The sequence below is a fragment of the Equus quagga genome, chromosome 15, assembly GCF_021613505.1.
Source record: "Equus quagga isolate Etosha38 chromosome 15, UCLA_HA_Equagga_1.0, whole genome shotgun sequence".
NCBI lineage: Eukaryota > Metazoa > Chordata > Mammalia > Perissodactyla > Equidae > Equus > Equus quagga.
Window position 1 is genome coordinate 74135265 of NC_060281.1, and position 21365 is coordinate 74156629.

Below are 21365 nucleotides of genomic sequence, written 5' to 3' on the forward strand. Positions count from 1 at the left end.
TTTTAGATCTTACATTTAGGCCTATGACCCATTTTGTGTTCATTTTTGTGTGTTGTGTGAGGTAAGAGCCTCAGTTCATTGTTCGGCACATCCAGTTGTACCAGCACAGTTTGTTGAAGAGACTATCTTTTCTCCACTGAATTGTTTTGGTACTCTTGTTGAAAATAAGTTGACCGTAAGTGTAAGGGTTTATTTCTTGTCTCTCAGTTTTGCTCCACTGACTTATACGCCAATTCTTAGGGAGATGCCACATCGTCTGGATTACTGCAGCTTTAGGGGAAGTTTTGAGATGGGATAGTGTAAATTTTATCCCAACTTTGTTTTTCTTTTGAAAACTGTTTTGGTTATTCTAGGTTCTTTGCATTGACGTACACTGTGAGATCTTCTTGTCAATTTCTACAGAAATGCCTGCTGGGATTTTGACAGCTGTTGTGCCGAATCTACAGATCAATTTGGGGAGAACTGACATCTTACCAGCGTTGAGTCTTCCAAACCATGACATGCTTCTCCATTTATTTAGATCTTTAATTTTCTTAGCAACACTTTGTTAACTTTATTCTAGGTATTTTATTCTTTTTGATGTTATTGTGAATGGAATTATCTTCTTAATTTCATTTTCTGTTTGTTGCTAACATATATATTTAAAAATGTATATAAACACAATTGATTTTTAAATATCATGACCTTGTTAAATTCGTTTATTAGTCCTAGAGCTTTTTGTAAATTCCTAAGGCTCTTCTACATATAGCATGACGTCATCTGTGAATAAAGACAGTTTTACTTCTGCCTTTCCAGTCTGGATGCCTTTAATTTCTTTTCTCCTCCCTCATTGCACTGACTAGAACCTTCATTCAGTAAAGTGTGTTTTTTTTTTTTTTGAGGAAGATTAGCCCTGAGCTAACATCTGCCAATCCTCCTCTTTTTGCTGAGGAAGACTGGCCCTGAGCTAACATCCGTGCCCACTTTCCTCTACTTTATCCATGGGATGCCTGCCACAGCATGGCTTTTGCCAAGTGGTGCCATGTCCGTACCCAGGATCCAAACCGGCAAACCCCGGGCCGCCAAAGCAGAATGTGCGAACTTAACCGCTGCGCCACTGGGCCGGCGCCTCAGTAAAGTGTGGAATAGAAGTGATGAGAATGAGCATCCTCGCCTTGTTCCCAACCTTCGGGAAAACCAGTATGTATGTGTTAACTGTGGGCGTTTGTAGATGTGCTTATCAGGTTGAGAAAAGTCCCTTCTATTCCTAATCTATCGAGAGTTTTTATCAGGAGTGGATGTTGGATCTTGTCAAATGCTTTTTCAGCATCTATTGCTATGACCTGTGATTTTTTTCACCTATTCTATTAATATAGTATATTACATTAATTGTTTATCAAATGTTAACACATTCTTGCATTTCTGGAATAAATCTCACTTGATAATGGTCTAATCCTTTTTATACGTTGCTGAATTCGGTTTGCTAGTACTTTTCATCTATGTTCTTGAGGGATATTGGTCTGGAGCAGGAGTTGGCAAATTCTTTCTGTAAAGGGCCAAAGAGTAAATATTTTTGGCTTTGTGGCTGTATAACCTCTGATGCAACTACTCGCCTGTGCTGTAGAGCAAGAGCAGTCATAGACAATATGCGAACCAATGGGCGTGTCTGTGTTCCAATAAAACTTTATTTACAAAAGCAGGTGACAGGCCACATTTGGTCTAACCCTTAGTCTGACGTTTTCTTGTCATGGGATGTCTTTGTCTGGCTTTGGCATGAGGGGTAATACTACCTTCACAGAACGAATGGGAAAGTGCTCCCTCCTCTGTTTCTGAAAGAGTTTGTGAAGGATTAGCATTATTTCTTCTTTAAGTATTTGATGGAATTCACCAGTGAAGACATCTAGCTCTGGGCTTTATTTTGAAGGAAGATTATTTATTTCTAATTCAATTTCTTTACTTGTTATAGGTTTATTCAAATTTTCTCTTTCTTCTTGAGTCAGTTTTAATAATTAGTTTTTCTAGGAATTTGTCCATTTTATCTAAGTTGTCTTATTTTTTAGCATAAAGTTGTTCATAATATTCCTTTATATTTCTCTTAGTTTCTGTAATTCTGATTTGGGTAATTTGTTTCTTCTCTCTTATTTTCTTGGTCAGTCTAGCTGCATTTTCCTGATGTACTGACCTTCCTCTCAATATAAAATGTCCCCCTCTTTGCTCTAATAACATTTCTTGTTTTAAAATAAATTTTGTCTGATAGCAACATAGCCACTCCAGGTCTCTTATGGTTACTGTTTGCATGGATTCCAATTTTTCACTTTCTTCTTCCTCTTCTTTTTTTTTTTTGCTGAGCAAGATTATCCCTGAGCTAACACCTGTGCCAATCTTCCTCCACTTTATATGTGGGTCACCACCACAGCATGGCTGAAGAGTGGTGTAGGTCTGCGCCCAGGATCCGAACCAGCAAACCCAGGCAGCTGAAGTGGAGTGCACTGAAATTAACCACTATGCCATGGGACAGGCCCCTCAATTTTTCAGTTTCAACCTATTTGTGTCTTTGAATCTGGGCATCTCTTATAGCCAGCATACAGTTGGTTCTCACTTTTTTAATCCAGTCTGATGATCTCTGCCTTCTGCTTGAAGTGTTTTTTTCCATTTACATTTAATAACTCACATAAAATTATTCATATGGTTGGATTTACGCCTGCCATTTTGCTATTGTTGTTTATTTTTCTCATCTCGTGTCTTTTTTTGTTCCCCTGTTACTTCTTTACTGTCTTTTATAGTATTAAATATATTTTAGCCCACTATTTTGACTCCTTTGTTGATCTTTAAACTATTTTTTTGAGTTATTTTCTTAGTGGTTGATTTAGGGATTATAATGTGCATCTTAATCATCACAATCTATTTTAGAATAATACTAAATATTTTCTATTTGATAAGTCATTGTTATCCTACCATTTTTAAATTCTGTAAACATGGTTTCCTTTAGTTCTTTGAACACATTTATAATAGCTTCTTTGAAGTCTTTGTCTGCTAAAGCCAACATCTGGGGACACACAGAGACAGTTTCTATTGACTGCTTTTTTTCCTGAATATATTTACATGTCCTTGTTTCTTTGCACATCTCACAATTTTTGTTGAATACTGGAAATCTTAGATAACATTTGTAGCAACTCTGTGTTCTGATTTTTTTCCTCCTAATGATTGTTGTTCTTCTTACTGTTTTCCTTGGGTGTTTGGTAAGTTACGTCCCGTTTGGTAAGTTACTAAATCTGTCAAGTTGGTCTCCTCCACCATGTGCAGCTACAGATGTCTCTGCTCAACTTTTTTTCTTATTTTTTATTTTATTTTATTGTTTTGAGGAAGATTGGCCCTGAGCTAACATCTGTGCCTATCTGCCTCTACTTTATGGGTGAGATGCCTGCCACAGCATGGCTTGATGAGCAGTGTGTAGGTCCACACCTGGGATCCAAATTGGTGAACCCTGGGCTGCTGAAGCAGAGCACGTGAACTTAATCACTATGCCACAGGGCCTGCCCATCTTATTTTTATTTTTAAACCTGGCTTCCTAGGGGTCACCCCTGTGTCTGCACAACTTAGTATTCAGCCAAAAATTGGTCAGGGGTTGTGCTCAAACACTTTGAGCCAATAAGGCTTCCGATGTCTGCTGGCGAGTGCAGTCCTTGTTCAGGTCATTTTCCAGTCTGCCTTGACTTTTAGTTTCTGCCGGAAGCCCTTGTGTCTCCTCTGCTCGTCTACAAGGCTCCAATGGCCAGGGACATGTAAGTGTCTGGGGCTGGTCTGGTCTCTTCTACACACGTGCATAACCCCTGGCCAACCAGAATATGTAGATAGCTTATCTACGGCTCCCTCACTTCCCAGAATTCTAAGTCCACTATTGGCCCCAAATAGGATTGCAACTGTGGACTCCTGGAGCTGCTGGTCTTCCCTCTTCTCTTGCCACCAAGATTATCACTTTAGCCAACAATGCTCCAAATCGAGTGAACCCCATCAGACAGTGACAGTGAAGCTATTGGTTTTCATGGGTTACTTGTCCTGGTTGAACTATCATACCAATAGAACGAAGGGTGGGGAAATTGGTAAGTACCCAATTGGTCAGCCCCAGGTAGGGACACCACAAACTTAAAGTTCCATAGTTTTCATGAATAAACGCTCTCAGTTTGTTGTATGCCTTTGGTTGGTTTTCAGAGTCCTAACATAGCACTAGATAGTTTTGTCCAGCTTTATAGTTGCTTTTTTTTATTGCAGTAAAATATACGTAACATAAAGTTTACCATTGTAACCATTTTTAAGTGTACGGTTCAGTAGCATTAACACTGTTACATTCACACTATGTGTAACCATCACCACTATCCATCTCCAGAACTTTTTCACCATCCCAACTGAAACTCTGTATCCATGAAACACTAACTCCCCATTCCCCCTCCCCCCAGGCCCTGTCAATCACTATCCTACTTTCTGACTCTATGACTTTGACTATTCTAGGTACCTTATATAAGTGGAATCATCCAATATTCATCCTTTTGTGTCTGGCTTATTTCACTTGGCATTATGTTTTCAAGTCTCATCCATGTTCTAGCATTTATCAGAATTTCATTCCTTTTAAAGGTTGAATACTTTTTTATTGTATGCATACCACATTTTGTTTATCCATTCATCAATCAATGGACTATAATTGCTTTTCAAGGAGAGGATTTTGTTGATGTCCTCATTCCATCATTCTGGAAGTGACTCTCCACATTCATTCATTCAAATACATTCAAAATCTAATTTTACATTTATCTGTCTGTTATTTGATTAATGACTATCTCCCACATTAGACAAGCTCCATGGGGAGGAGAAATGAAGTTTTTTATTAGTTGCTCTACCCCAGCACCCAGTAGTAGGCACTCAGTAAATACTTATTGAATATATGAATATTTAAGAAATGAAATGAGATAATTCTCTTGGAACTACTTTAAGGAGGAAGAGTAGTTTTAGAAAAAAAAGTTGCTATTATTTAATGAGCACTTACTATGTGCTGGGATCCATGCCAAGCTCTTCACTGCCTCACCTCATTCAGTCCTCACAACAAACCCTTTGTCTTAAGTATATACAACGAAATCACATTTTAAGGACAAGGATGGGAGTTAAGTTCTAAAGTTAGTACAAAAGGCAAAAATCGGTAGAATCAATATGACTCAATTTAAACACTCTGTCAAGTGAGACGCCGTTCATTGCCTGCTCAGCCTGGAATGTGTATGGTCGTTGGGTAGAATGGTAGGGGACTTATAAACCGCCCTCTCACACCCGTCACCTATGTTTGACTTGAAATGAGTTAATTCTGATGTGACTCCACTTGACTGGTATCATCCACGTTTTACGGACAAGGAAGCGGGACCACGAAGTGAACACGTGGAGGGGCAGAACAGAGGTGGAGACACCGAAGAGGACGTGCAGTGGTCCTTGCAGGTGGTCGAGAGGGAGGTCCAGACCGAGGCGGCGGCTGGGGAGCAGGGTCCTGGGGCGGGGACAGGATCGCCGGGCGGGCTACGGATTCCTCAGGGAACCAAAGGATAGCGGGCTAGACCCCATGCCACATCTCCCCCTCATCGCCAGCCCTTCCCCAGCTGGTCACTCACCTGCTCGCAGAGCGCCTTGTTTCTCTACCCACAGTTACCTCCGCGGTACCTGCGTTGCTAGGTTACCCGCCAATCTCAGAGGGCGGGACTCGGCACTGACTGACTTTCCTTTTCACCATTCAATTCCCTGTTCCTCTCAGTTCACCGCACCTCCTGAGGCCTGACCAATCAGAAGCACCGTCTCTCCAGCTCTTCACCAATTGAAAGACTCGAGACTCCCTCTGGGTCGGGCTGAACGAGTGAGGCGGGGAGGTTGGGGGAAGGGGCGGAGCTTCTTAAGTCCCGCCCCTTCACGAGGAGGCGGGCGGGGAGTCTTACAACACCAGAGGGCGAGAGCTGGAGAAGGACGTGAGGCTTGGCCAATCATAGCCCACCAGGGCAGCCTAGCTAGCCAATAGGCCGTGGCGAAGGGGAGATGGGGCGGGGCCGGCGGAGTGGGGGGGACGGTAGGGTGGCGGATGCGAGCGCTGGCGCAGCTGCCGTGGTGGCAGCGGCTGAAGTGGCGGCGGCTGCGGCGGCTGCAACCGCTCCGGGCTCGCGGCTGTGGCGGCGGCGCCGGCGCGCTGGGCTGCGTGGTGCGGACCCCGGCGCGGGCCGGGTTGCTGGGGCGGCGCGTGTAAGAATCCGAGGGGGCGAGGGCTGGCCTGGCTGCGAGGGCAGGGGTCAGAGGACGGAGGGCGCGGAGTGAGGGGCTGCGGCCGGGCGCTGGGGTGTGGGAGGCGGGCGGGGCGGGCCCAGAGGGGCTGCGGGGAGGTCGTCGCCGCGCTTGTCTCCCTCCAGCCCAGGCTCGGGCTTTGCACCCCCTCTCCTCGGCCCCCGGCTTCCCGGGGCGACCCCCACGCGGGAGACCGCGGCTGGAGCACGTGGAGCCGGATCCCGCACTTCTCTCCCCTCCCCTCCCCTCCCCTCCCCTCCTCCCTCGTCTGCTCGTCTCCCTGGCGCCCTCAGGCGACCCACCGCACCAGAAACTCGTGCCCGGGTCAGGCTGCTGGGCCTCTTTGCTGGGACCTGTCCCCACGAGTGACCCTTCCCTTCTGGGTCCTCTAGAGAGCGAGAAACAAACCCGCGGAAGGAGCCCGGGGCTAGGAGTCGGGGGTCCTGCACGGTGTGACCTTGGGCAAGTCCCTTGTCGCCTCTGGGCCTCGCTTTCCCCTCCCTTTAAAATGATGGGCTTGAATTCGAATCGGGAGCCTGGTTCTGGGAGGAGGTGGAGGGTCCAGCGGGGGAGGGTCCCGGAATTCAGCTGCCCGCGTTGAACTCTGGGCTCAGCCACTTCCCTGCTGTTTACTTACAAGAGGCCAGTTCAGGTAACGCCGCTGAGCCTCAGTTCCCTCATCTGTAAAGTGAGGACATTGGAGAATTAGGATTTCTCCACAGCAGCGCTGTTGACATTCTGAGCCGCGTGTTTCTGTGTTGTGCTGGGTCTCACCTGTGCCTTGTGGGATGTTTAGCGGCATCCTTGGCCTTCATCTGCTGACACCTCCACCCCCAAGTTGTGACAATCAAAAATGTCTCCGTCTGTTGCTAGTGTCCTCTGGGGTGCAGAATCACCCCGGTTGAGAGCCACAGGGCTAAGACAATGCATACAAGCAAACAGTCACATATTAAACAGCTAAAATAAAAACCACTAGTCATTATGATGATAATGGTAAAATTAAGAAACTTCTGGATGAGTTCAGAGGGTGAATAGATTCTCCTGTCTTCAGAATAAATACGGGGAAGAATGTCAAGATACTGGTAATTGTCAAAGCTGAGTGATGGATACGAAGAAGTTCATTTCCATATTCTCTGTACTTTTGAGTATGTTTGAAAATATCTATGGTAGAAGGTTAAACCAAAAAAAAAAAACCAACCCCAAAACACGTAATTCTTAAGACAGTCTAATGGTAGCATCTCATTTGGGATTTCCTCTTCCCCACAATTGAGATAAAAAAGCAGAATAAGTCCCCAGGTCTGGAGGAAGTGTAAAAAAAATCTTACAGGAAGTTCGCGGTGCAGAGGGCTCCGGGCTCAGCAGTGAGTAGAATGTGCTCACTTTTGCTGCCTTATTTTAAGAAAATATTGATGCACAGGGACCTGCCCAGGGTTATTCTGGTGGTTCATGAAAGAAGTGACTTGCCAGGTGGCCATTCAGTGGGTCAGTTTGGAGGCAAAGCTGAGGAGCCCAGAAGGCCCCCCCTGGAGGAAGGAACCTGCTGCTGTTTTCAGGTTCAAAGGCCTGCTCTCAGATCTGCTGAGTCTTTGCTTTTCTTTTGGTCCCCTCCGCGGAAATGGGAATGTGTATAAATAGGAACTGTAACTGGCTGGTTCTGAGTGGTTGGTTTCAATTGGGAGTTCAGGATGAGCGCTTTTGCTGTGTGACTCTGGACATCATTTTAAAAAATACTCGAGTTTTCTTCGCCTTCCTCTCCTCAAGTAACTAAATCGAGGGGAATGACACCTGTTTAGGAATGCTGTGGGCTAGTGGAGATGACCTGGCCCGTTACCTCTTTACAGGTCATTGGACTGAGGTGCCCCCTGAACACCAGGGCTGGGACTTGTAGAAACTGTGGGGTAGTGGCTGGGAGCATGGGTCTGGAGTCAGATTGCATAGTTAAAAGCTTGGCTTTTGAGCTGTGAGTTCTTAGGCAAGTTACTTAACCTCTCTGAGCCTAAATTTTCCCCATGTATAATGGAGGATAATAATGCTACTTATTAATAAAATTTCAATCAGCTTTACTTAAAAATTGCCACAAGAGCCCGTGGTACACAGGAAGTGCTCACTGAGTATTAACTACTATTATTTTAATGGTTATATATTTTTTTAAGTCTAAAATGTTTGCAAAACTCACATAAGTGTAAAGATGGGTAGAGGTGGAACATATTAGCCATAACCTGAAGCTCCAGACATGATTACCCTTAACTTTTCAGAATTTTTCTTGCTGAGTTTTCCCCCATATTTTAATGCTATTATACTGCAATATTCTTTTTTTATTGAGATATAATTCACATACCATAAAATGCACCATTTTAAAGGGTGCAATTCAGGAGTCTTTAATATATTTACAAAGTTATGCAATCATCACCACTATCTAATTCCAAAACATTTCAATTGGTAGTGGTTGTATTCTGATAATTGTCTTTTTTTTTTTTTAATCCCTATCTCTGTCTTTATCCCTGTCTATGTTTCATTATCTAGAAGATGCCACTAATGGAGGAGCGTCTGACAAGCACCTCTGGGCCAGTGGCTTTGAAAGGGACCTGCGAGCAGAGGTGGGTTGAAGCCCTGGACCTCGCCTCCTGAGGGCTGCAGGAGAGGAGAACATGGCCGTGAGTTTGGATGACGACGTCCCCCTCATCCTGACCTTGGACGAGGGTGGCAGTGCCCCCCTGGCTCCCTCCAACAGCCTGGGCCAAGAGGAGCTGCCTAGCAGAAGTAAGATGACGGGGTGGGCTATGGGGTGGGGCGCAACTTTTCTGTTTGAGGGGCCGAGTTGTGGGCTTGGTGGTCTGACAGTAGATGCAGGTACCCTAAGGCCTGACCCCACATTTGGCCCCCAAGTTCTGCAGAAACTACTGGGAGATTGTGGGGTCCTAATCCCACAGCTTCTGGATGCTTCCAGGGCCTGGCCTGGCCTGCCCTCCCGGGGCCCTCGCTCCCCTCAGTGCCTCGCCTCCCTTGCACCTGGGCACCCTGGCTTTGTTCGTGGCTGCTTGGCGGGGCCGTCAGCTAGACCTGCCCCTTGGCCGGCTTCCCTGTCCCATTCCTTGTTTAAAAAAGAAACAGAGTTCACCGCGGGCCTCCGTCTGCCCCAGTCGGAAAGCGTTGGCAGGAAAGCGGGTCGACTGCTTTTTCGCTGGAGCGCAGTGCCTGCCTTGCCAGGACAGCGTGCAAAGGCCAAGCATTTGCTGGATCCATTGATTTGAGGGTTTGGGGTTTTGCTTTGTCTTCCTTTAAACCAAAGCCCAGCACAAAGTGAACCCAAGAGAGCTTGTGAGCGTTAAATTTTTTAAATTTTAAATGTGTTTCTGGCAGAATGAGAGGCCTTAAGAACTTTTCTGGTCCTTCTCCCGAAGCCATTTGCTTCATTTGCTCAGGCCTCGGGCCCAGGAGAGGCTTAAAATAACTTGCCCTTCGTGGAGGGTCCTGGGATGTCGCGGACTAGCGCTTGACGGTCTCCTTGGCCTATGGGTGTTCCACCCACCAGCCACGCTCCGGAGCCAGGACAAAGGGACATTGCTCTCCTCCAGTTCAGAGGGGAAGACACTGGCCCAGGGAAGGACGAGCCTGGCTCTCCCGTCTCCTTTGTCCAGAGAGAACACAGTGGGTTACAGGAGCGCAGCAGCCTCTCCTGGGAAGTGACGAGAGAGCAGTGGGAGGCCCGGCTCCCTGTGGCCTGGCCTCTCTTGCTTCCGCATGTTCACCCCGTCTAGGGCGGCAGAGCCGGTGGTCCAGGAAGGTTAGAACGTAAACCAGATTTTCCCCTAAGTGCCATTCGGGGCTGAGAAAGCAGTGGCTCTGATTTCAGGCACGCTTCTTAAACGCCCTAGAGCTCGCAAGCTAAGTGGGGGGCTCTTTCTGACCTGTTATCTTAACAAGATCCTTTTCAAGGTAGGCAGTATTATCCCTATTTTACAGAGGAGGAAACTGTAAGTCAGAGAGGTTAAGTAACTTGCCTGAGGTGACACAGCCAGGCAAGGGGTTGAGCAGAGATTTGAACCCAGGTCTGTCTGACTCCAAAGTTCATTCCTCTCCTCCTCCCATCTTCCTCTCCTCTCTCTTCTCCCTCTCCTGTCCCTTCTTCCCATTTTTTCTCCACAAGCCCTTAATAAATGTGAGTGCTGCTGGGGCCAGTCCTGGGGCCGAGTAGTTAAGTTCATGTGCTTCCCTTTGGCAGCCCAGGGTTTCACCAGTTCGGATCGTGGGCACGGACATGGGCACCGCTCATCAGGCCATGCTGAGGCGGCGTCCCACGTGCCACAACTAGAAGGACCTACAACTAAAATATACAACTACGTCCTGGGGGGCTTTGGGGAGAAGAAGAAGAAGAAAAAAAATAAAGATTGGCAACAGATGTTAGCTCAGGTGCCAACTTTAAAAAAAAAATAAAGCGAGTGCTGGCCCATCGCATTTACATCTATTATGTCATCATATAACCTCAAGATAGAGTTATTGTTATAATCTGTATTTTACAGAGGAAGAAACAAGCTCAGAGACGTTAAGTAATTTGTCCAAGGTCACACAGCTCATAAGTGGTAATGGCCCTCTGCTCTTCCCTCTCATGCCGCTGCATAACGTGCTTTGGGGAAGGGGACGTCAATGAATGTGACGGTCTCAGCTTCAGAGTAGGATACCCCCTAGTGAGGGAGGCGTGTGCGTCCAGGGCCAAGAAGGGAATGGACTGAAAGGGAGAGTGGTTGGCCTACTAAGGGTGTGGATCATTCTGGAAATAGCCAGGCTCAAGATTCTAAATTGGAATCCTGGTCATTGTCGTGGGTGCCACTTTTAAGTCCCTCCAGAGTATCACAGCTGATGGCAGGGTGTCCAGCTCTCCTGCAGGATTGAAGGGGGAAGAGCAGCCCCGTGCTGTGTCAGGGTCAGGTTTTGAACTGATGGCCGAGCTTGAAGAGCAGGAAATGGGCCAACTAGACAAGAAAACTCGCCTTGAATAGGCTGCCACTGGGGCGGTTCTTATCTTGGCGAAATTGGTGCCTTATTTTGGTTTCTTTCTTGAGAAAAAAGAGATAGATTGACAGGGTCCAGGGAAATTGTGCTTTTGGTGCAAAAGTGCGTGCGTGCTTCAGTTTCCTCTCTCACCTGCTTCCTGGGTCGTTTGCTGAACCCTCTAAGAACTAATGGGTGTAATCCTCCAAGCCCGGTGGGGAGAACCGGAGGGCCTCTCTGCGGAGAGAGGAGATTTCGGAGGAGAGCTGCTCTGCCTCAGTGTGGGCCTTGGTCACGTCATGCTTGGATTTCAGCGTTGACCTTCCACCCAGGGTCCCCCGTCCCTGCTGCCTGAGCAGTCGGTCTAAAACACACATCTGACCTGGTCGTTTCCCCGGCGTGAAGCTCCCCAGGGCCTTCCCCACCCCCTGCAGCATGTAGGCCAAGCTCCTTAGCTGCGTCCGAGGCCTGTGTGTTCTAGCGCCTTCTTGCCTGACCAGCCACATTTCCTGCCTTAGCCCCCAGCGTCACACCCTTCTAGGTCTGTGAATCCTGGTGCATTTGTAACCTCTCTGCCTCGCTGGTGACTCTGTGGAATGCCTGTCCCAGCCTCTTGTTTGCTCACGAGCTCCAGTTCCGTCTTGAAAACCCTGCTGGTGACCCCATCTCTTTGAAGCCTTCACTGACGCCCCTTCCGGGCAGGCTCATTACTCGCTGCCCTTGTCTGCTTTGGTGTCCAGATCTAGCCCTACAAGCAGCCTTCTGAGCTGTAATTACTTGTTCAGCCATCTGACCACCTGCGAGGCCCTGAGTTCCGTTCATCTTTGCGCCTCCTAGCTCGCTGTCTGCAGTAGAAGGCACTCAACAAATCATGGTCAAGACAGAGCTGGGTGGGTTTCTGGGGCCTTGCAGCCCCTGGGAGTGGTTGTCCGAGGAGCCTCGTCAGAGATGGGCAGCATCTCCTCCCGCCTCTTCTCTGAAGCAGTGGTTTGAGTCTCATTTCTCTGATTGTCCTGGAGCAGCCATCACCGTGCCCCGGTGCTGCGCGCCCCTCCCCCCACCGTCTACAGCTGGTCCCACCCTCTGAGGGATCAAGGAGCTGGCAGGATGCACACAGAGCCCTTCAGCTGAGTCGGCAGCTATGCGGGCGTGACCCACTGAGGGCTGGGCCAGCTTTCTAAGGGCGTGAGCCTTGATGGCGCTGGGCCCCGCCCTGACCCAGCAGCTGTCACCGTGCCGTCCTCTGGCTCTGCACCTACATTCTCCTTGTCTTAGTGTGCGGGGGCTGCCAGGACAAAACACCACACACTGGGGGCTTCAGCACCAGCAGTATGTCTCACAGTTCTGGAGGCTGGAAGCCCCAGATCAAGGGGTCAGCAAGCTGCTTTCTTCTGAGGCCTCTCTCCTTGACTGGGAGACGGCTGCCTTATCACTGTGTCCTCGCGTGTTCGTCCCTTGGTCTGTGTGTCTGTGTCCCGACCACTTCTTATGAGGACACCAGTCAGACTGCATCAGGGCCCACCCCTATGACCTTTTTTACCTGAATCACCTCTTTAAAGTCTCTGTTTCCAAATTATTCAGCCACATGTGAGGTCCTGGGGGTCAGGACTTCAACATAGAAGTTTTAGGGGACACAAGTCAGCCCATAGCGTCCTGCCCTTTCCTCAGATGCCGGTGCCCAGGAACCTGGCTCTGGTGCCTGTGACCTTTCGCCCTATCCTGGGGCATTTTCCCTGCAGGAAACTGGAGAGTTTGGATTTCTTTTCCTTATTTGGGCAAGGATGGATTTTTTCCAAGACTCAGACATCTCTGGGCTGAGAGAGTGGCTGCCGAAATGCTAATGGCTGACTCACAGGCAGAAGGTGTCAGGTTGATAAAGGAGGCAGGGATGCGCAGAGGTATTTAAAGCCTGCAAATTAGGAATCACCTTGAAAACATCAGCGGGGCAGGCATTGGACAGTGTGGTCTCGAGAAAGCCCACGGTCTGCGTTGTGCGCACCAGGCTGGGGTCTAGACGCCACTAGGCCACAGAGCCTGAACGTTGCAGGCAGTGCAAGGGGTTTTCCACGGGAATTGTGGCCACACTCAGCTTTTGCCTTCCCGTTGCCTTTAAACCCACAGCTGCCGAAAATGGGCCTGCACTTTACGCCTGTTCTGGGCAGAAGAAGGGATGGGGTCCCAAAGGTGGCTGAGGCTTCCGCAGGGCCCTTGGTCTCATGGGCTCCTTTGGTGCTGGTGGTTCGTGGTTTCCAGGTGACAGGCCGTGCAGGGATGAGGCCTAAGGTGACAGAGCAGAGGAACCGCCTTCCTCTTCACCCTGAGGCCCAGGACGCCATCGGGAGTTACTTAGGACCCAGTGCGGTGTCTAGCAATGGGCGGGGCCACAGGCTTCATGCAGCCAGAGCCAGCTGGCCCAGGCTCGGTCCAGGGGAGCAGAGCTGTTGGCCTTAGGGCAGGTGTAGCCAGGATGAGGTGGGAAAGAGCAGTGGGGCCATATACCCAAGGGTGGTCGACCCCAAGGTGGGCTGTCCATTGCCAAGATCCATGCCCACGGTTCTGTCTCTGATGGAGCATCCCCAGTGTATCTGCCAAACAGTGAAGCCCGGGGCCTTGCCGAGCTTCTGGCCCCTGTGATGCCCTGGGTGGTGGGGTGGTTAAGCTCGCAGGCTCCAGAGTCAAGCTCCAGGCTTCAATCCTGGCTGAGTACGGAGCTTACTTCTCCAAGCCTCGGGCTCCTCATCTGGACGGTGGGAGAGTGATGGCGTCTCCCAGGAGAGGTGCTGGGATTCAGCGAGAGCTCATGTGTGATGCCTGTGGTAAGTGCGCAGCCAGTCACAGTGTTATTGTCACGGCCAGAGACTGGGCTTCTTCTCGGGAACATCTTGGTGCCTGAGCAGGGGTCTTGAACCCAGGCCGAGATCCGAATCCTTTTTGCCGCTTTCCTGGCACGGTGGGTGGCCCCCGCTGAGTCGGGAAGCGGAGACAGCACAGCAGCTGGAGACGAAACAGCAGTTAGATTTCACAGCCTCCCAGGGAGCTCGGGCATTTGGCTCTGCCGGAGCCACTCCCCTGGCTTTCTTAGGGCTGCGCCGAGGCAGAGCGCTGGGTGCCACCAGGCCGGCAGAGGCACCAATTAAAATGAGCAAGCACCCGGCATGCTGGGTTCCAGCCTCGTAACGAGACTTAAAGCCTTTCACTCCCTCAACCCTCCGAGTCTTCACGGGGGATCCTGTCTGTTGCCTCGGGCCCCCCGCCATGAAACGCCATCTCTCCCCTCCGCATGCAGGAAGCTGCCGCCTGGAAATGGCAGTAGTGGCAGCTGGGTGCGGCTGGAGCGCCTGCCGCTGTACTTTACCCCCCACCTTCGGGGGGTCTGAGTTCCCATTTACTCTGAGAGCACTTCATGAGCCAGAACAGTCGACTCCTCAGCCTCCAGGTCAGGGAGGGAGCACGGGAGGGCTCTGACGGCTCCCAGCCAGGTCTGGTGCCTCCAGTGGCTCCTGGTCGCAGGGCCCTCCCGGGGCTGCCTCGAATTACAGCATGGAAGCGCGGGAACGAAACCCATGCTCTTCAGAGGAGCACCGTGGGATCAAGCCCCGGAGGGACGCTGGTCCCAAGACCGTCCCCATCCCACCTTCATGCTCAAGGAGCTCTGGGGACAGCTCTCCATTCTTTATCCCTTTGCTGGGTGAAGTTCCTGGTTTCGACATCTCCTGACTCTCTCCTTCTTTCCCCGTCAGTCCAAGCTGAGTAAGGTTGTACGCAATAAAAATAACAGCTCACGGGCACTGAGCCCCGTCATGCGCAGATGGCGTCCGAAAGCAGTTTGCGTGTGCATCTCTCACTGGTCCTCCCAGCAGAGCCCTGCCATCCATGCTTCCAGTGTCCTCATCGGACAGAAGAGCAGACTGACGCTCTGAGAAGCTGAAACTTGGCCAAGGTCGTGCAGCCCAGAAGTGCCAGCGGCAGCATTTGAACCCGGGTCCTCCGACTCCAGAACTCAGCCTCTTGACCGGTGTGCCCACGCCAGGAAGCAGAGCTCTGCGGAAGCAGTGGAATTTTAGGTGAAGTTTCTTTTCCAAAAGGAAGTTGCTTTCTGTCTCTATCTACATTTTTTTTTTAAATAAAACTTTTATTTCCTGCAAGGCATGTTACTCTAAACTGGAGTTCTGTTCCTGGAGCTCCCTTTCATGTTATAAAAATAGCAGAACTGATGGGGTTTCATTGTACAAACTGTTTTGGATCATCACAGAGAAACTAGAAAAACAGCAAGTGAAAAAAAACCAGGCCGCAGAGGACAGGCAGGATTTCACCCGGCCGTGAAATCGGCAGCCTTCTCCACGGTGCACGCCCTTCCCTACTCTTCCCCTGCTCAGGCTTTCGGCTAAATTGTGCTTTGTGGTCGTTGGAACCAGACGGTTTGGGCTGAAAATGGGAGCTCATAGGAGGCAAGATTTGGGAATGGGAAGGGAAGAACAGAGGAGGAGCAGCCTTGGAGAGGGGCGTGAGGCTCAGAAGGCCGGCTGGGGGTGCTGAGGAGGGGACCCCCAAGGTCACTGGTTGCCAGAGCAGGTAACACCACATCGGGACTTGCCTGGAGCATGGATAACCGTGGGGGCCTGGACTGGGTCACTGACTTAGGCCATTGGTTGCCTTTCACACTGGGAACCCCCTCTGCCTTGTTTGGTCTTGGTTAGAGGTCCTTACCTCGTTGTGAAAATGTGGAATTCTTCCTCTATTCAAAGCACTCAGGATCCTGTTCAGCTGAAGCGGCCTTGTAGCAAGGACCTGAGAGCTCAGCTGCCCTGGGCCTGGGGGGCCTGGGACAGGCTGGAGAGAGTGGGCGCCGTCCACAGGGGCAGCTGCTGCTTCACTCTTGCCATTCGTGACCATGTAGGATCATAGGCTGATTGGTACCACATTGTCCAATGTTTCAAGAGAAGTCAAAACCTACACTTTTCATCAGAAGTCTTCTGATTTTTTTTTTTTGAGGAAGATTAGCCCTGACCTAACATCCGCCAATTCTCTTTTTGCTGAGGAAGACTGACCATGAGCTAACATCCATGTCCATCTTCCTCTACTTTATATGTGGGACGCCTGCCACAGCATGGCTTGCCAAGCGGTGCCATGTCCGCACCCGGGATCCGAACCGGCGAACCCTAGGCCACCGAAGTGGAATGTGTGAACTTAACCACTGCACCACCGGGCCAGCCCCAGAAGTCTTCTGATTTTTAAGTATTGGCAACTAATTTACATTTCTTAAACAGCCAGCCAAGTACAAGCTGGTCACCGGGCTGCCACTTTATAACCTCTGACACAGAACATAGCCGTTCAGCCTTTGCTTTCTGTTCGGAACAAACTGCTTCGCAATAAGGAAACAATATGGAACCAACCAGTGGCCTCTCCGTGGCCTGGGAGGTCCTCTGCACCTTCGGGTGGCGTTCGGTGGGAATCGGAACCTGCAGGGAGCTTCATTTCTGCCTCCACGGGCTTTGCCCAGATTTCACTCACCTTTGGCGTCAAGCCTGGAGCTGGAGGGTGGCAGTGTGGAGCCAGGCCAGGCTGGTGAGGACAAGCGGCTGGAACAGGGGCCCATCTCCCAGGAACCCCGTCGTCTCCGTGTCTGTTTATTCCTCCCTTCCTCCCTGTTGTAGTTCGTTTCTCTCTCTCTCTGCTAGAGGGCCGGGTTCCCCTTCTTCTGCTCTGCAGCTTGTGCAACCTTACGACCATCTTCTCTTTCTCCGCTGTTTGATCCAAGCTGGCTGGGACTTTTTTTTTTTAGCTTTGGTTTTGAGATGTGTCATAAAGATTCAAGTGGGCATCAGAAGTTAAAAAAAGTAATAATTCAATACCTGGTCTTCTAATTCTTCTTTTAATCATTACTTTCTGGTCAACTGAAAAGCTCCGTAGAGTTTCTCAGCTGGCCGGCACGTATTTCTCAAGCCCTGAGCACAACTGCCGTGGGGCTTACAAGAGGCGCAGCAGACGTCGTTGTGGCTTGTGAAGGGTTCACAGTCTGGCTGGCAGTGAGACACGAGCGTGTGCAGTGAGACACACGAGCGTGTAACAGGCGGCTTTTGCAGCGTGTTTGATACCCGCGGAAGGATTTAGAGGAGGGGAGGGTAAGGGCGGGGTGGAGGTGGGAGCGGCTCCCCAGGGGGTGGAACGTGGCAGGAGTTGATGGTGGTCTTCTGGATTCGGGAGGGAGCGGCGGCGGGAGAAGCTTCAGAGCGATGGCACTCAGGGAGCTGAGTCTCTAAAGAGAAGACGAAGAGGAGGTGAAAAACTGTCCCGCAGGAGAGGAGCCGCAGGAGAGGAGCCGGGGGCAGAGGTGTGGAAGCGTGGGGGCGGGGGTGGGAGAGGCCAATGCATCCGGGTCTTGGAGGGTCCCCGCCTCTGCCCCCAGGGCGGTGCTGAAGAGTGGCGACTGCATCCTGGGGTGACAGCGAAGCCCCAGAGTGCTTGAAGCAGGGGGGTGACATGGTCGCCTTTGAGGGGAGCGTCCGCCAGTTCGCTCAGGCCGCCCTGCGAAGAGAGGTTGGACACGGGTGCTGACCGAGACCGGGAGCGTGGTGTCGGCCTGGGGATGTGGTGGGACCTGTTTGATTTTGCCTGAGTGGCAGGGGAAGCAGGTGTTGGGCTCGGTCACAGCACGAACAGTTAGTGCTGTGGTCTCATCCCCCCACCTCCCATGTTTCTTAACCACCTGGGGCCTGTAGATGTTTGAGTCTGTGGCCCTTGGAGTAAATTCTGGGGGTCTGGCTCTGCGGCAGGAGTGGGGAGAGCAAAGGATGATGAAGACTCGACTACACGAGCCGCAGATCAGCCTCTGGGCAAGTGGAATCTAGAGACAGGTCGGAGTCAGGGGTACTGGGGAGAGGGGCCGAACCCCCCCCCCCCCCCCCCCCGGGTCGGGGAAAGGCCTGGCAGAGGGGAGGGGGGCTGAGAGCCCCCTGTGCAGGCCAGAGACCGTGCTGGGGCAGACTGGGCTGGGGCGTGGCTGAGAGTGGGTACCCTCAGGTCAAACCAGCTGAATTGGAATCCAGTGCTGCTATTTACTGCTCTGGGACCTTGGGCTCTTGGCATCCCCTCTCCAAGCCTCGGCTTCCTCATCTGCAGAAGGAAGCTGACACCAGTGCCACCGTTGAGGGCTGTTGCGAGGTCTAAACAAGATGGCGTGCCTCAAACAGTGAGCACAGTGCCTGGCTCGGACCGAAGTGAGCACTTGGTGACGTTAGCCCTATTCTTAGGGTGTGGTCAGAGCAGGGGGCCGGTTCCACGGGGAGCCTAGAAGGCCAGAGGCGGAGTTCGGACTTGGTGGAGTAGGGCTGAGAGCTGCTTCATGCGTTTAGTGACGTGATGACAGGTGTCTTCCTTCTGACCTCTTGCCAGCTCCAGATGCCGTCTCCAGCCCCTGTGATGTCCTTTCTTAGAGACCCTGGGGTGGGTCAGCCCTGAATCGGGATTACTTTTCTCCCTGGAGATTGGGGGCGGGTGGAGAGGGCCCTCTCAGGATGTTCTCCAGTGGCAGGAGCCAGGTGTGGCGTTTTTCTCTCCTTCTGCGTCTGTCTCCCTGACCAGCCTCTGGACGTCCCCAGGGCTGTCTCATCTGTGCAGCCTCGAAGCTCCCCTGCTGGCAGTCAGGAAGCACGTGGACTCAGTGAACTGGCGAGCTCTGTCACAGGCTGGCCTGGCCTGTGGAGGAGGCAGTGCCCCCATCAGAACCGTCAGGAGCTGAATCAGGCCAGGAGAAAGTGGTTGGTGAAGGCACAGCGGGCGTCAGGATGAACATGTTCTGTGTCCTTGCCCCACCCCACCGTGCCCAGCTCTTAGGGTCAGAAAGGACCTCCTCCCCTGGTTCCTCAAGGCATAGCTTCTAAGTGTCTCTAGCAGGTAAGTTCCTGCTTTATTCCCGTGCCCTGACACAACCCTGAACAATCCTTTTTGGTCGAGAGTCGATCAGGAAGCTCTCGGTCTGCTCAGCCAGGAAGTGAGAGCCGACTGTGTTTATCCTGCCCCAGGATAAAGCCTGGAGGTCTGCATGTCTCCTCAGTGGAGGGGAGGGGGTGGATTCTGTCCTCATAATCACCCCACATGTATTGAGGAAGCGGCATCTTGGAATGCAACTAGGATATTTGGATTAGAAATTAAAAAAAATTTTTTTTGATGTCTTTCCCAGTGTATTTTAGCTCTAGAAGCAAGCAGGAGCATAATATTGCAGCAGCGTCTTTTTTATTTAGGGGTTTTGTTTTTCCGTGGAAGACTCGATTGTGTTCCGGGAATCTCCTGGGTGAATGTTTGGTGGCTTCCGCCTGCATTTGGAAACCTTGCAGACATCGCCCATGAGTGCTCTGTGGGTCTCGCCCCTGCTCCCTGGCCCGACAGTGAGTCCAATAGCTGCAAAGCGGAGTGTCCTTTCTACCCCCTTTGAGTGTCAGTCTTCCCCGGGGCCCTTCTCCTCACCCACTGTTAGAGGCGGCGAGCACTGTTGCACCTGGCTGCAGTCGGGAGGGGTGTGTGCCCCGATGCTGGTATAGAGGGTTTATCCTAAAGCCCTTATGAGTCATGGTGTTTGTCCCCATTTTCAGCTGTGCAGTGTGAGGCTGGGAGGGAGGAGCTCTGTGCAGGCAGCCAGTGGAGCGTGGGGCTCACGCGCTCAGTAAATGTCGGTGGGCTGCCCATGTCTTGCCCTCTGACCGGAGACCTGCCCCTCTGTTTTCAGGCTGTGCCCGGGAGGTGGGGGGGACACATTTTCTTGCCCAGGCTCCAGCGGCCTTGAAAGTTTCCTTAACTTTAGAGTATAGGTAAGGAATCCGTGAACTGAGATCCGCTCATTTGGTGAGGCTTAGGCCAAGTTCTTGGATCGAGTGGAAGATGCGGCTCTTGAAGGCCACGTGCTCTGACCCGCTGTCCCTGCGCAGCCCCAGAGAATTGGCAGTGGCCCCAGCACTTTCCAGGCCATGAGAAGTTTCATCTCGGTTACACTCCTGGCTGGCTGACCTTCTGCTTTTACTCCACCCCAGAAATCAGAAGCAGTAATCAAGTCTTAAAACAGGGGACTGCTCGTATAATCTCATTTATTTAATAGTCACATAATCTCACTGATTTTTCCATTTAAACCACTTTACTGCCAAACCTCCCTGTGGGCTGCCACGTCTAGCTCCTGATCCGTCCCTGCTGCATGTTTCTTCAGCTGGAGGCCTGTCCTGTCCGCAAGCCCTCCCCAGCTGTGGAGTGGAGGTTTGTCCTCTGACTGCTTGCTGCCTGCGCCTCGTTCTCTGCTGTGTGCGCAGAGGCCCGCTTGCTCCCCAGCATCTGCCCGGGCTGGATTTGATGAATGTCTTATGTACCGAATCACGGTTTGTTTTGTGCCGTGATGGATTCCTAAAGGTTGTGAGAAAATGGAATTTTGGTGAAGTAGATCATTTAAAATATGGGCAGGAGAGCTGAGTTTGGCAAAGCCTCCTGTCCTAGCGTGATTAATACCCCTCAGTTCATCCAGCGTCTAGCTGGGTTTTGTAAATCATGTAACCTCCAATCCGAGTTTAGCCTGTCTGTGGATTTCTTCCTCGTGTCTCCGGGAGGCCCATTTGAGGTGGCCAGGTTGGACAGGGAGGCGGGGGTGTAGAGCCTAACCCAGTGTCCTGCCTGAGTTGTTGCTGTCGGTGTGGGTGCTGCTGTGTTACACAACTCTGCTGCTTTCTCGTCATGCAGGTTTTGCAAAGGCAGGGCCCACGTCTTTCCTACGCATATCCTGGGCACTTAGTAAATAGATGTGGAGTAATATATCGAGGGGTGAGTCACCGGGTTCTGAAAACATGCAGGGTCCCAAGTGACACTCTCTCTTACAGCTTAGCCAGCCCCTGAGCCATCTGGGGTGACAAGCAGACGCATTCACGTGTGGTCAGATCAGAAATAGCCCAGGCGGGGCCTGGCCCCTGCTTCCCCTGGGAGCAGCCTGCCCTTTGGATGTTCCGGTCTCTGCTTGCAGCACTGTGCAGGTCTCCAGGAGCCCACACGTGTCCTGTGACTGCCGTGTCAGCCTGGGGTGCTCGGTCCCCGCCTTCCCTCATGTCTCAGCTCGCCCCCACCCCCCAATC

At 51.1% G+C, this 21365-nt stretch overlaps 2 protein-coding genes across 12 annotated transcripts in view; one reads left to right on the top strand and one right to left on the bottom strand.

Annotated features, from left to right (window-relative positions):
• The window catches only part of IQCD (IQ motif containing D), a 46572-nt gene that overhangs the window by 20590 nt on the left and 4617 nt on the right, over positions 1–21365 (bottom strand). Inside the window, exons 1-6 of one of the 8 annotated variants that reach the window (XM_046639250.1) lie at positions 18293–18407; positions 17972–18109; positions 16777–17521; positions 14900–15306; positions 11648–14259; positions 6914–7192 (exon numbers count right to left, since the gene is read on the bottom strand). The gene's annotated coding sequence lies outside the window, so the exon portion shown is untranslated. Of the gene's footprint in view, positions 1–5621; positions 5668–6913; positions 7193–11647; positions 15307–16776; positions 17522–17971; positions 18110–18292; positions 18408–18647; positions 18771–21365 lie in introns of those variants that run through there. The other 7 variants (XM_046639247.1, XM_046639245.1, XM_046639246.1 and 4 more) reach the window with 7 other exon arrangements.
• The window catches only part of TPCN1 (two pore segment channel 1), a 59505-nt gene continuing 44226 nt past the window's right edge, over positions 6087–21365 (top strand). Inside the window, exons 1-2 of one of the 4 annotated variants that reach the window (XM_046639232.1) lie at positions 6087–6237; positions 8800–9036. In XM_046639232.1, the coding sequence (XP_046495188.1) occupies positions 8925–9036 (112 nt within the window). In that variant the 5' untranslated portion in view covers positions 6087–6237; positions 8800–8924. Of the gene's footprint in view, positions 6238–8799; positions 9037–19032; positions 19159–21365 lie in introns of those variants that run through there. The other 3 variants (XM_046639236.1, XM_046639237.1, XM_046639239.1) reach the window with 3 other exon arrangements.